General features: G+C 49.3%; 1 protein-coding gene across 6 annotated transcripts in view; it reads left to right on the top strand.

Annotated features, from left to right (window-relative positions):
- Positions 1 to 212: 212 nt before the first annotated feature.
- Positions 213 to 12,298, top strand: part of ELMO2 (engulfment and cell motility 2) — a 36,139-nt gene continuing 24,053 nt past the window's right edge. For 2 of the 6 annotated variants that reach the window (XM_019636979.1, XM_019636974.1), the window contains exons 1-5: positions 218 to 293; positions 4,913 to 5,012; positions 10,938 to 11,354; positions 11,462 to 11,589; positions 11,893 to 11,933. In XM_019636979.1, coding sequence (XP_019492524.1) covers positions 11,512 to 11,589; positions 11,893 to 11,933 — 119 coding nt within the window. In that variant the 5' untranslated portion in view covers positions 218 to 293; positions 4,913 to 5,012; positions 10,938 to 11,354; positions 11,462 to 11,511. Of the gene's footprint in view, positions 294 to 4,912; positions 5,013 to 10,937; positions 11,355 to 11,461; positions 11,590 to 11,892; positions 11,934 to 12,298 lie in introns of those variants that run through there. The other 4 variants (XM_019636976.1, XM_019636978.1, XM_019636975.1 and 1 more) reach the window with 4 other exon arrangements.

The following is a 12,298-nucleotide window of genomic DNA, read 5'->3' as shown; positions in this document are numbered from 1 at the left end:
TTCCGTTGTTCCTGATCCCATAGTGAGGCAAAAAGCATCTGTTTCTTTAAGAGGCCTCCTCTAGGGGGCGGGGACCGCCGGTGTTTCCCCGGTAAACTGGGCCCGCCCTTGTCTGAGTGACAAGAAAGCAACCCAATTGAAGAAATAGAATTCAACGTGACGGCGAAACGAAGCAATAGAAGCCCGAGTCGGTCTGCGCGGGGCGGGGTCCAGGGAAGGCGGGGCGAGCGGAGGCTGGAGGAGCCCGGGCGGTGAGACCCGGGCGCCGGAGCGGGGCCTAGGTCCGCGACCTGGTGAGTGTGGCGCGCGGTGGGGTTGGGGCGTGGCGGGCCGCTGAGAAGGGCTTGGACCCAAGGACGCAGCAAGGAGAGGCCGGGACGGGAAGGGGGCCAGAGGCTGCAGCGTGCTTCTGCCCTGGGGGCTGAGCGGTCGGAGAGGGCGGGCCTGGGCTCCAATGCGCGGGTTCGGCAGGCCCCCGAGTGTTCGCGGTCCAGCGGGGCACCGGGTCCCCGGCCAGGAAGAGGGGTCAGGTGGGGAAGAGGGCGAACCAGGCCTGGCCGGGCAGGGGTCTGAGGGAGGGGGAGGGTGAGAGGATGGAGCCCGGGGATGCGATGAAAAGATGGGGGAGGGAGGAGATGGGAGAGGGGCAGGATGGGAGGCAGCTCGATAGGAGCCTGGAGAGTGTTTGGAGCTGGGTGGCACACGTCCGAAACCCAGCAGCCTTTCTGGACATCGCCACTCCACACACACAGACCGGCTCATCACCCCGCCGCGTCAATCCGGCCCGTTCAGTAGCCTGCAGTCCATCTACTTTCCATCCCCGCCTCTTTCCCCTCCGTTCAGGCCTCTTTCGCCTCTTGTCTGGACTGTTCCAGTGTCCTGACTGATCTGCCCCCATGCACTCGGGCGCCGCTCCTGTGGGCCTCCCACCGTGGCCAGAGGAATCCAAAAATGCAGATCAGATCCGGACACTCCACCGCTTCAAACTGGCGGGCTTCCCACCTCTTGCAAGATCAGCCCCACATCCTCACCCAAGCCCTGGAGATCTGGCCCCACCGACCTCTCCCTCCTCCCAGTCTACTCATCCCTCTCGCTCAATACTCTCCCCACACGACAAACCAAACTCTGGCCCTCCTCGGGGTCTTGACACTTAGAGCTCCTTCTCCCTGAGCTTCTCTTCCTGCCTGCCTTAGTCCAGCAAACGCTTCATCCTTCAAATCTCCACTAAGGTATCACTTCCTCCAGAGGCAGCCATGGTCCCTGACTCCCCCGCCGAGTAAATTCCTCACTTTCATCACCCTGTGTACTTCTCCTTTACAACCCCTGCACAGCTGCAGTTGTACATTTACTTAGGAAGGTATTAATGTCTGTCTATCCCACCAGATGATAAGGTCCACAAGGAAGAAGATAGCGTCTGCTTTTGCTCCTTGTATCTCCAGCATCTTGCACAGGGCCAGGCACTGTAAATACTTATTTTTAAAAAATGATTGGAGGACTCGGCTTTGGCAGGAGGAAGGGGGTATGAGTTGTGGCCCCTGATGTCCCACCAATGGGGGAAGGAAGCCAACGCTGGCACAGTGCCAGGCTCTGTGTTGGAACAGTTCTGTCCAACAGAAATAAAATGCAATCTGTGTAATTTTAAATATGTGTACTTTTAAATGTTTTGGTAGCCACATGAAAAAAGTAAAACAGGCGAAATTAATTTTTGTAATGTATTTTACTTAACCTCTTATATTGCAAAATATTATTTTGACGGGAGCAATATAAAAACATTACCAATGAGATATTTCACATTGGTGTGTGTGGACTAATTCTTTGAAATCTGGTGTGCGTTGTACACCTATAGCCCATCTCAATTCGTGGTAACCATGTTTCAAAGGCTCAATAGCCACATGTGCTATGTATGGGCTGCTGGGTTGGGCTGTGGAGTGATAGGAGCTATATATACCCATGGCATTTAATCCCCTCTAGAGTCTTGAGGTAATTATTGTTATCTGTTCTTTACTAATAATAATGAAGCTTCTAAAAGTTATGTCGCCTGCCAGCGATCATGCTATCTTAGAGTTTGTGAGTGGAGGAGGCAAGGTTAGGACCAGGACCTCCATCTGTTAACCTGGAGTCCGGGTCTTTCTATAATATACCCTATGCTGCCTCTAGGAGGTGCCAAGGAAGTATGGGGGTATGCGAAGTGGGAATTAAACTTCTCGAAAACAGTGGCACCTGTGGGTATATTGTATATTCTATCTTGTTCTGTGCCCAGATAATGTGTTTAGCTACCGTATTTGCCGGCGTATAAGATGATATTTTGGCCCTGAAAAATATGCCTCCAAGTGGGGGGTCGTCTTATACGCCAGGTACACTTCAGATAGACTGCCCATAGTGCTTGCCCCGTGCCATAGTGGCCTCCCGATGCCCGCCCACTTCATTCCACATACCGTTCAGGCATCAGCAGCGCTGCTGGGTGTATGCTCGGCTGTTATGCGATTTTGCTGTTATGCGATTTTACCACACTCGCAAAATCGCACACAGCCGACCATACACCCAGTATGATAGCGCAAAATCGCGAATCGTGATTTATGTATATGTTTGATTACATACAGCCTTGTGACAGTTTTCCTGCATGTCATAAGCATTTGAATATAAATATAAATGTTGAAATCAAATCTGATATTGTTTTACCTTTTATTTGGTGTGTGGAAGGTGTGCGGAAGAGGGGGTAGTCTTATACGGCGAGTATATAACAAACTCTGTATTTTGAGTGGAAATGTTAGGGGGTCGTCTTATACGCCCAGTCGTCTTATACGCCGGCAAATACGGTACATCGGTACTGCCTGCCTAGGTGGCTCAGGAACAAGCATATTTGATGCAGTTAAAGGAAAACCCTGAAAGGCAAGTCCTTCTGTGAGCTAGTCACCATACCTCAGCGCAGCCTGCACCAGCTCAGTCTGGCCTCAGGACCTGGGTAGAAAAAATGGACACACCCTACAGCATCTCAGAGGTGCTGGGAGGACTAGACTTGATTTGACAGTCTGGCTTTGCAGTTCATCAATTGCTTGCTGAATGAGGCCCTCACTACTGTGAGGCCAGCATTCGTCTAGGCCCTTTAGGATGCCTGTGGAGTATAGGTCACAGCCTTCATCTTCAGGATGCCTGTCATGTTCTTGGAAAGACAGGATGAGATCACAGAATAATTAGACGGTGTGCATGACACTGGTGTAATGAGGAACCAGAGTCAGTGGTGTGTGGAGGCTGCAGTGTCTGCCTGGGCCCAGCTGTGCAATGTTTTTAAAGGGTTGAATCTGAATTCCTTTAGGCAGGGTGGGTACTTTGCAGTTTGCCATGGTCCCTGTATAGCCACTGCATGGTTTCTTTACTTAGCTGCCTGGCTGCTTAAAGCATTTGAATTTGTAAACCTGTTAGACATGCTGGCTTTAGTTGAGTCACTAGAAAAGATTTGCTGAGCACCTATTATGTGGCATTGTATTAGTCACTGCTCTGGAACTGACTCTAAAACTCTACAAGGTTCTTCTGCTAGAAGAAAATTAATAATAATAATTAATAATAATAATAATAATAATAATAATACAATATCAGTAGTACTTTGCCTTCTATATTGATTTTATATCCCGATTGGTTTCACATATACCTATATGTTCTCATTTTGTCATCAATATAGTTCAGCCTGGCAGGTAGGGCTTTTTTTGTGTAAGGGAAACATGGTTTTTGCAACTTCTTCAAGTTCACACAGTTGGAGTTCTGCTTCCTCTGTGTCAGGTATTATGCTTAAGGAATTCACATATATCATCCTACTTAATGTTCACAATTTTATAGAGTTGGGTTGATTCTAATCCCCATTTTACAGATAAGGAGCTTGTTAGAGCTGGGCGCCTAATTCAGATCTGTACCACTCCAGACCACAAGCTCCTGTTTAGCTGTACTGTCTCACTAGAAGGTCAAGGTTAGAAGAGGCCTCAGAAACATCTAGTCCAACCCCCTCATGTAGATCAGGACCTGAGGTCTAGAAAGAGGCTTGTGCTCGTGGCCACGCTGGGCAGTCAGGTCCCCTGGGCTGTGGGGGAGAACTAAGCCAGAAGTGGGGGCCTAAGCCTTCTTTGTCCCTAACTGGCGGTGTGGCCTTGCCAACTCCTCTGGGTCTTGGTTCCCTTATTTATGAAATGAGAGGGCCTGGCCTGGTTTTACAACGAGAACAATGCTGTGTTGTTATGGTGGGTATTGAAGGAGTCAGGCCCACAGCCCGGGATTTCCATCAGAACCCAGGACGCTTCTCAGCTCCCCACACTCCATCTCTACCTAAGCTCCGCCTTCCTGTTGCAACCATGGCAGTCTGCTGAAGGGAAACAGTCTCTTAAAGTTCATCTCTATTTTCCCATCTCAGTTTCTGTTTCATTTCCAAAAACTTGACGCTAGCGGTCTGTAAACACTGACCCCTTCTAAACCCATCTCCTCGATTATTATAGCTAGGGATTTGCAAAGTTCTAGGCAATGGCTAATCCTCTGTCATCAGCGTTTTTTATTCTCTTTGAAAGGCAATTAGGTCTGGGGCATCCTGGAGGGTATTTTTGGTGTGGAATTCTGTGGGCACAGCTGTGTACCGGGCACTGTGCTGTGAACTTTAGTTAAGAGTAGGCAGGGGAGTAGACACTGGCTTGATGAGTCCCTGTCCTCAGATTGCTGACTGGAACTGTGGCTGTCATCCCTGGCCACCCATTAGAATCACCTGGGGGAGCTTGTCAGTGACTGGGGTGGGCACTGGTGATGCACAACCAGAGCTGATAACCACAGGTCTAGAGTCTGCTTCTCAGACGTTAAGTTGCATGTGCACCCCCCAGGTGGGGGAGGGTCCTGTTTAAAGGCAGGCGCTGATTCAGTGGGTGACTCTGCGTTCCTGCAGGCTCCCAGGCAATGCCGATGCCGCTGGTGCGCAGGCCACACTGTGAGTAGCAAGAGAAGAGACTGCCCGTAGAGCATTATCGATCAGTGGGACTGTGAAGGTATGTATGCAAGGCTGGGCGCACTGATGAGGGTACGATTGATTTTGCCTGAGATGAGAGAACTAGGAAGTCCGCGTAGAAAGCAGAGCGATGGTCCCAGCTGGGTCTTGAGGGGTGAGTAGTTTGGCAGCTGGACAAGGTGGAGGGAGTAACAAACGGCCCAAGTAAAAGTACAGACTTAGAGGAGCTTGTGATATTTGAGGGAACAAACCTGACCTGACGGATGTAGCATCTACACGGGAGAGTCTGAAAGCCAGTCCCACCCTGAAAGCCACACAGAACTGGAGTAAGCCTGATGCTCTGCTAAGGAGTGTAAGCTCTGTTCTGTAAGTATAGGGACGCTCTAGAAAGTTTCTAAGCAGGGTAAGAGGAGACCTAGGTAATTCTTAGGGTAGCTGTTAAGGGGAAGAAGCCCAAAGTTACCCTGTCCCCACACCCTTCCTCACCGCACTTTGGCTCTATCTTAGTGGCTTTTCAGCACGTATTTGCGTGCACCCTTCTTTCAACACATTGCAACCAAAGAGAAACCTCAGTCACCACTGGCATGACGGTCCTCAGCGTTTCGAGCAGTGCATATCAACCTGAATCTCTGCCAACCGGGTTCCCCTCCTCTGTAGCTCAGAGCCTGTTGCCCGTACAGTGGTCTGAACTAAGGGAAGTTGAGTCACTTCTCAGATGAGAAGATTTGAGGGAGAAGTCTCTGTTGAGATTATGTGCTTGATTATAAAGAGGGTGTGACTTCTAGCTGCCTTCCTGGTGTGCAGGAAACAGAAACCAAATTTACCCATGTCTCCCCCACTGAACCAACAGCAAACAGAACAGAACAAAAAGCACTGGTCAATCCTGATCCTTAAAAGGAATGGGGTGGGGGAGCTGGAAACCTTGGCATTGTTCATTCTGAATTCCTTACTAATGGGAAGGGACCATCTTTCACTTCTTGTCTGAAGATGGGCTGTCCAACTCTACCCGCTCCACCGAGCAGTCATCTGCATTCGTGACTGAGAAAGCGCCATGGTGCTGGTTTGATAAGGATACCTTCTTTGGAGACCTTGCTGTTTTTCTCTTGTTACCCCCAGCTTAGCCCTTTGAAAACGTGGGCTTTCATTCTCATGTCTTCTGGAATTATCTTCTTCAGATCAGTGTGCGCCTCTCTCCTGTGGCATTTTGAGTAGTCCAAGTCATCTTTATCTCTGTAATCCTTTCAAGGGCATGGAAGGGCGTGGGGTGGAGAGGTGTTTAATCCGGAAGGGGTATGTTACTTCTTTGCCTCCTGGGCCCGGATGTGGAATACAGCTCCCTTATCCTGACTGTTTGCTATTGAACTCCATAGTATTGCTGAGAGGGGGACAAGAGGCTATTTATAGCCCCGAGAATTTTGCAATGTTAATTGAATTGCTTCCACCCAATTTCCACTTCCTTTCTAAAATGAAAATGAAAAGAGTAAGCAAACAAGTGCTGAAGAGTGAGTTCTTCCCTGCAAAGAGATCCTTTATTCTGGGAAGACTGTCTGGCGGATATTATGGCTTCTCTTCTCCCGCCTCCTGATGTTTCTATAGGGAGAAAAGCAGAGGGATATTTCCCCCTTCCTTTTCACCAGAGTCAGGGATGCCAATGAGACATGCTCTAATGTTAAATATGAAAACACAACTCGAAACAATGGAAATACTGTGTAATTGGAAGGTGGTGGGACACAAAGGGAACACCAAGCAACGAGGACCGTTCATGCCAGGCCCATTCCATGGAGAGCCAGCCTGGTTCGTAGGTGTTGAAGAATCAGAGCTGGTGGATTTGAGCAGACATGGGTGCTTATTGAACCAGAACTGTATGCCAGGTGCTGTGCTAGGTTATGCGACGCAGGGTCGTGCCTGCCCTGGGGGAGGAGCTAGTGAAGAGGGGAGACGTGTCACTGCCTAGAGTAGGACAAGAGCCTTCCCAGCAGTGTGGACAGAATGCTGAGAGGGCACGGTGGCCCCTATCCTATTTCATTTCGCTAGGGAAAGGCGGGGAGAGCTAAGAATGGTACAAAGAGGAAGTGAGGCCTTTTGAGCGCCTTCTTTTGCTCAGCCCGCTCCAAATTCTTTGGAGTGTACTTTCTCTTCTAATAATGAGCCCTTGAGCCAGCCTCTACTGCTGGGCCCACTTCTATTTCTTTGAAGTGTACTATCTCTTCTAATAAACTGCTCCTTCACCGCTTAAAAAAAAAAAACCAAAGAACAAAGAGCAAGTGACATCTGAGCTGGGCTTTGAAGCTTGAATAGGAGCTCTTTTGACAGTCAAAGGAAAGGAGAGAATGCAGAAGAAATGAAAGAACATGGCCTGCCTTATGGCGGCGGCAAGGAGTGCAGGAAGCTCTGGCTAGACTGTGAGGGACTGAGCCCCGGTGAGGGGGCGTGGATCACATTCTATAGGTGGTGGAGTACCATTACCTGTTACAGCAGTGAGGTCTTGTTATGTGGGTCTCTGAGCTTCAGCGTGCTGTAGCGTGAGGCACGGCAAACCGGAATTCTCCCCTGAGCACCTGCTGTGGACCAGGTACAGTGCTGGCCGCTTTCACCTGGCTTTCCAACAACAGCAGGCTGCCTGGGATGGAATTCCGGCTGTGCCCCTTGCCAGCTGTGTGATGCTGAGCACGGTACTTCATTTCTCTGTGTCTCCATCTTCTTAACCTGTAAACTGGGGTAATGATATACCCCTCGGGGTTGCTGTGTGGACTGAATGAATGATTATATGGAATGCCCTCAGAACAGTGCCTTAGCGCTGTGTGTAATTGTTAGCCAGCATCGTCACAGGAAAGGAAGCCTGATGTCGCGGGAAGGGAACTGAAATCCTAAGACCCAACCTTAAGACCCAGTTCTGATGCGATGTCTTTCTTTCTTTTTGGGGGAGGGGAGGGAAGGAGGCATGTGGAAGACAAGTCTCTCAACCGTCGGAGCTTCAGTTGCCTCGCCCCGTAAAATTGGGATGATTTTCAGGGTTCTTGTGCACATCAGCTGTAGTAACGCTATATAGGAGTGAGCAGTCAGCTGTAAAGAGGCCGTCTACACGTAACTATTACATACAAGATGATTGCTATGAAGTCACCATATAACTGCCCTGTTTTCAATAAGCCAGACCTAGCTAAGTGGGTTTGGCTCTTCATTAATTCAGCCAGTGTTAATTAGGGGCCTGCTCAGTGCCATCATCTGATGGCCTGTTATGCTGCTGACTCTTCAGACCTCCATTTTTGAGTTCAAAATTTAGGGATCAGTCTTAGTCTTAGGGTTCTTAGTTGCAATAAACAGAACCACAGGCTAGTTGAATGGAAAAGAGTTTTATTGGCAGGGTACAGGGAGATTTCAGGCACCTCAAGTGTAGGAGGTACAGCCATGGAATCTGGAAAGTCATCAGGCAGTGGCTTTTTCCATCCCTTTCTGGGTCTTTGTGGTTTTTGGTTTCTAGCCTCCACTCGCCTACACATTTCTGGATTCTTCCTTCAGAGCAGCTTCCCCTGCAAGGCTCTTGGCTTTTGCTTCTCCGTATCTCTGGCTTATGAGTGGCTTTGGCTTGCCGTTACCTGCTCTGAAGTTGACAATGACCTTTCTGCTCCAGGGCCCATTGCCAGCCAACTCCCTTAGCCTGTGTCTTTAAGTTCAAGAGAAAGACTTGGACTAGTCCAGCTAAGGTTGAGTGTTCACCGCGGTGCCGTCAGCTGGGGGAAGTGTCATTCAGGTCACGTGGGCTGCCTGGGCTTTGTGGGAAAGGGCAGAGATGATGAGAATGGGGCGTATAGTGTCTCTTGAATAGTCCTGTGGTTGCAAATTCTCAAGCTTGAAAATGGATATGAATTCTTGGAACAGCCAGGAACCACTCCGGACTAACTTTAATAAAGAAAGAGGCAGTCAACCTAGGAAATGCCCTATGGGGTCAAAGTAAAGTGGAACTGTAAACTAATGAGCTTTAGCTCTTTTATCTCCAAAGGCAGTATCCAGAAAGGAGTTCCAAAAAATATAATTTGTTTCTTAGCACCATGGAAATAAGGGCTTAGCTCCTTTCAGTGAGGACTTTGAAATGGGCGGTCCTCATTTGGATTTTTAAGTTCTACTTTAGAATATGGACTTTCAGACTTCGAAGGCACTGTACACACACTTCAGTCCAACACTCACATCTCACGGTGGAAGAAAACTGAGACTTGGGCAAAAGGGACATGTACACCTCACCCAGACACTTAGTAATGGGGCTGTGACGAGGTCCCAAGCCCTTTGGCTCTAAATTCAGTTGCTTCTTCATCCCAGCCTGGTGCTCTTTCTATTGTACCAACCCTGCCTAGTTATTTTAAAAATAAGAAGAACTGAAGTAAATAACAAATGGTCTAAGCAGCCATACTGTTCAGTTCCATGTGTATAAAGTACAAAAACAGGTAAAAGTAGCGTGTAGTGATAGAAGTCAGAAAGAAGTTGCCTCTTGGAGAGCTGGATGGTAGGGGATTGAATGGAAGGAGGTAGGAGGGAATTTTCTGGGGTAATGAACATGTTTCAAGGTTTATTTTGGGTGGTGGTTACAGGTAGGGATGTGTGTGTGTGTTTCTATTTTATATTTATAGATACACATACGTATATATGTACGTATATACATACATGAGCTCTGTGCATTTTATGTATGTAAATATCCCAATTTTTTAAAATGATCTCACAGCTGACAGTGGTACCCCTAGTTATAGCAGATTTACCTACAAGGATAAGGACGCCTGCCCTAGGCCCCCAGAGATTCATGGTACCGCCATTGCCTTACTGTGTCACTGGAGCAGAGCGTTTCAACCAGGATTTATTCTCGTGGGGCCAGTTTCTATGCAGAGGCTTGTTGTGTGTCTAGGCCCGTGAAAAATTCTGCTCAGACCCACAGAGCTTGTGGAGGCTTTCGGGGCCATCAGACTGGCCCACTTCAATCCCTTTAGGCTTGATTTAGTTGCAATGAACAGAAATTCAGGCTAGCTCGTGGGGGAGGGGAAGAGCGTTGGCCAAAGTCAGCTCCAAGTTCTGTCCCCTTTACTCATCCCCTTTACTCATTAACTGGGTGAGCTTGGGCAACTTAACTGAACTCCGACTTTGATTTTGTCGTCTTCAAATGGAGGGAATAATCCTATTCTGCCTACATCGTAAGGCATCTAGGGGACTCCACAGAATAAGGGAAAGCACTCTGAAAGCCATCTTTTTCACACTGTCATGTTTGGGCAATGCTGGTCTTTTTGGATGGTCGCCTTCTGAAGCGGTCCACCCTGATCAGGAAATGGTCGTGAAAGCTTCCCTCTTTCTGAGACCTGCGGTTGGTAGGGGAAGGGACTCTTACCCCTCTTGCCCCTATTTACAAGACTGTGAGAAGTGACATTTGTGTTTGGGCTGAAAAGTTGATAGCGTACAGAAACTGCAGCTGAGCAACGGCCATGCTGCATGTGCCACGTGAGGCAGGCGGTCTCCCTTAGTGAAGCGTGAACTGTGGGCGAGGGGCTAAACCTGGAGGGTGCAGGAGGAAGGCCTTTTTCATTAAGAGAGACACCTCTCCTGAACCCTGGAGGCAAGGAGTGTAAATATACATGAACTAATCCATCAGTCCGGCGACTTCCCTTCATCAGACCTTGGAGAGAATGCTTTAGCTATTGCTTGGAATACCACTAAGCTAGCAGAGTTGCCTAGGATACTGGTCACATGGGCCCATCTTCCAGACTGGTTCAAAATGATTTATTTTCCTTTATTTTGGCGAGAAGTGGGGGAGGGGGTCGGAGGTACCTCCGAAGGCTTGTCCTCCCATAGAGGGGCCTTTGTCTGAGGGTCCCCTTACCTCCCTCCACGGGAGCTCTCAGCAGCTCTTGCCCTTGGCAGTAGGGACTAAAATAGCATTTCCTGTCCCAGTTCCCTTCCCCATTTTCTGAACTCTGCATCATCCCACACACAGGAGGCTCCACACTGTGTCCTTTGAGGGGAAGGAGTGGCAGCAGTCACTAGGGAGGAGGCGAGAGAGCATGTGGCCGGGCCCTGCAGACACGGGAAGCTTCATCGAGTGACTGCGGAGCAGAAGGAGGCTGGTTCCTTCAGCCAGTTGCTCAACCAAGAAAAGGCTGTGTCTCTTCTTATCTGTCTCAGAGCACATGCGTCTCTTTCAAGGCCCCAAGGACATGAATCTGCACTAACTACGATCTTCTACCACAGAGCCCTCCTGACCCCGAACTGAAGTGTCGCATTGTCAGATCTGGCTGACCCACAATTAATAGATAGTTTTGTCTCGTTTCTACTTGCTGATTTAATCTAAACAGACAAAGAGCCCAAGGAGAGATTGTGGTGTGATCTAGAAAGCTTCAAACCAAGTAGTTTTGTAAGTTCCTTTGGACACCATTCTGAGTGGCCAGAATATCTAACAAGAGGGAAAAGTGAAGGCGAACTTGGTGACTTTTTTCCTTTTTTCTGATTCTCTCTTCCCAGGCGGCTGTGTCTGTGCGTCTGTCTTGGAGAAGTAGGGCCCACTGGGAACAATGCCACCACCATCAGACATTGTCAAAGTGGCCATTGAGTGGCCAGGTGCTAATGCTCAGCTCCTTGAAATCGACCAGGTAAGCCCCTGAAATGGGAAACAGTGGTGCAAGTAGAGGGGGCTGAGAAGTGGCACGGCAGAGGCCACCGTCAGGGATAGGGGCCATTGGCATCAGGAGTAGGAACTCACGACAGGACAGCTGAGGCCTGTCCCACTCCATGGAAGGTCCGTCCCCAAGGCTTGGGACAGGCTGGCTCTTGGACAAAAGCTGTCAGAGAGGGAGCCCACGCCGAGGTCATGGGTCGATCCTGCTTGGCAGCCCCCCTCGTCAGAACCTTGGCACAACGAGGATGTGGTCAAAGGATCTTTCTTTTTCTTTCAGAAACGGCCCCTGGCATCCATCATCAAGGAAGTGTGCGATGGGTACGTTGAAGCCGCCCTCGTTTTGGATGACGGCAAGCTAAAGACTAAAGGGGCACTGCCAGACCTTGAAAGGACTGCGGCTGAGGGACCTCCCATTAGTCAGGTCCCCAGAATGGGGCTTTTGTGTACCGCTGTGTTACGAAGGCAGTGTGGCTGATGAGGCTGTCCCTCCGACCTCCTGTCAGTCTTCAGCTTTTCCTTTAAGGCCGGGAGTGCCCGCCCTGAGGTCCTGGTGGGATCTGAATTATCCGGTGGCCCACGCTGAGCTGCATGGACTGCCTTTTGTGGTGCCAGTCTTACGAAAGGCTGAGGCAGTTATGTTTTCAACATCTCAACCTAAAGCTTTGGTTTGTTTTTCCCCTGTC

This window comes from Hipposideros armiger, unplaced genomic scaffold (assembly GCF_001890085.2).
Source record: "Hipposideros armiger isolate ML-2016 unplaced genomic scaffold, ASM189008v1 scaffold_31, whole genome shotgun sequence".
Classification (NCBI taxonomy): domain Eukaryota; kingdom Metazoa; phylum Chordata; class Mammalia; order Chiroptera; family Hipposideridae; genus Hipposideros; species Hipposideros armiger.
Note: the sequence above shows the minus strand (reverse complement) of the source record. Positions and strands in the feature narration are given on the sequence as shown.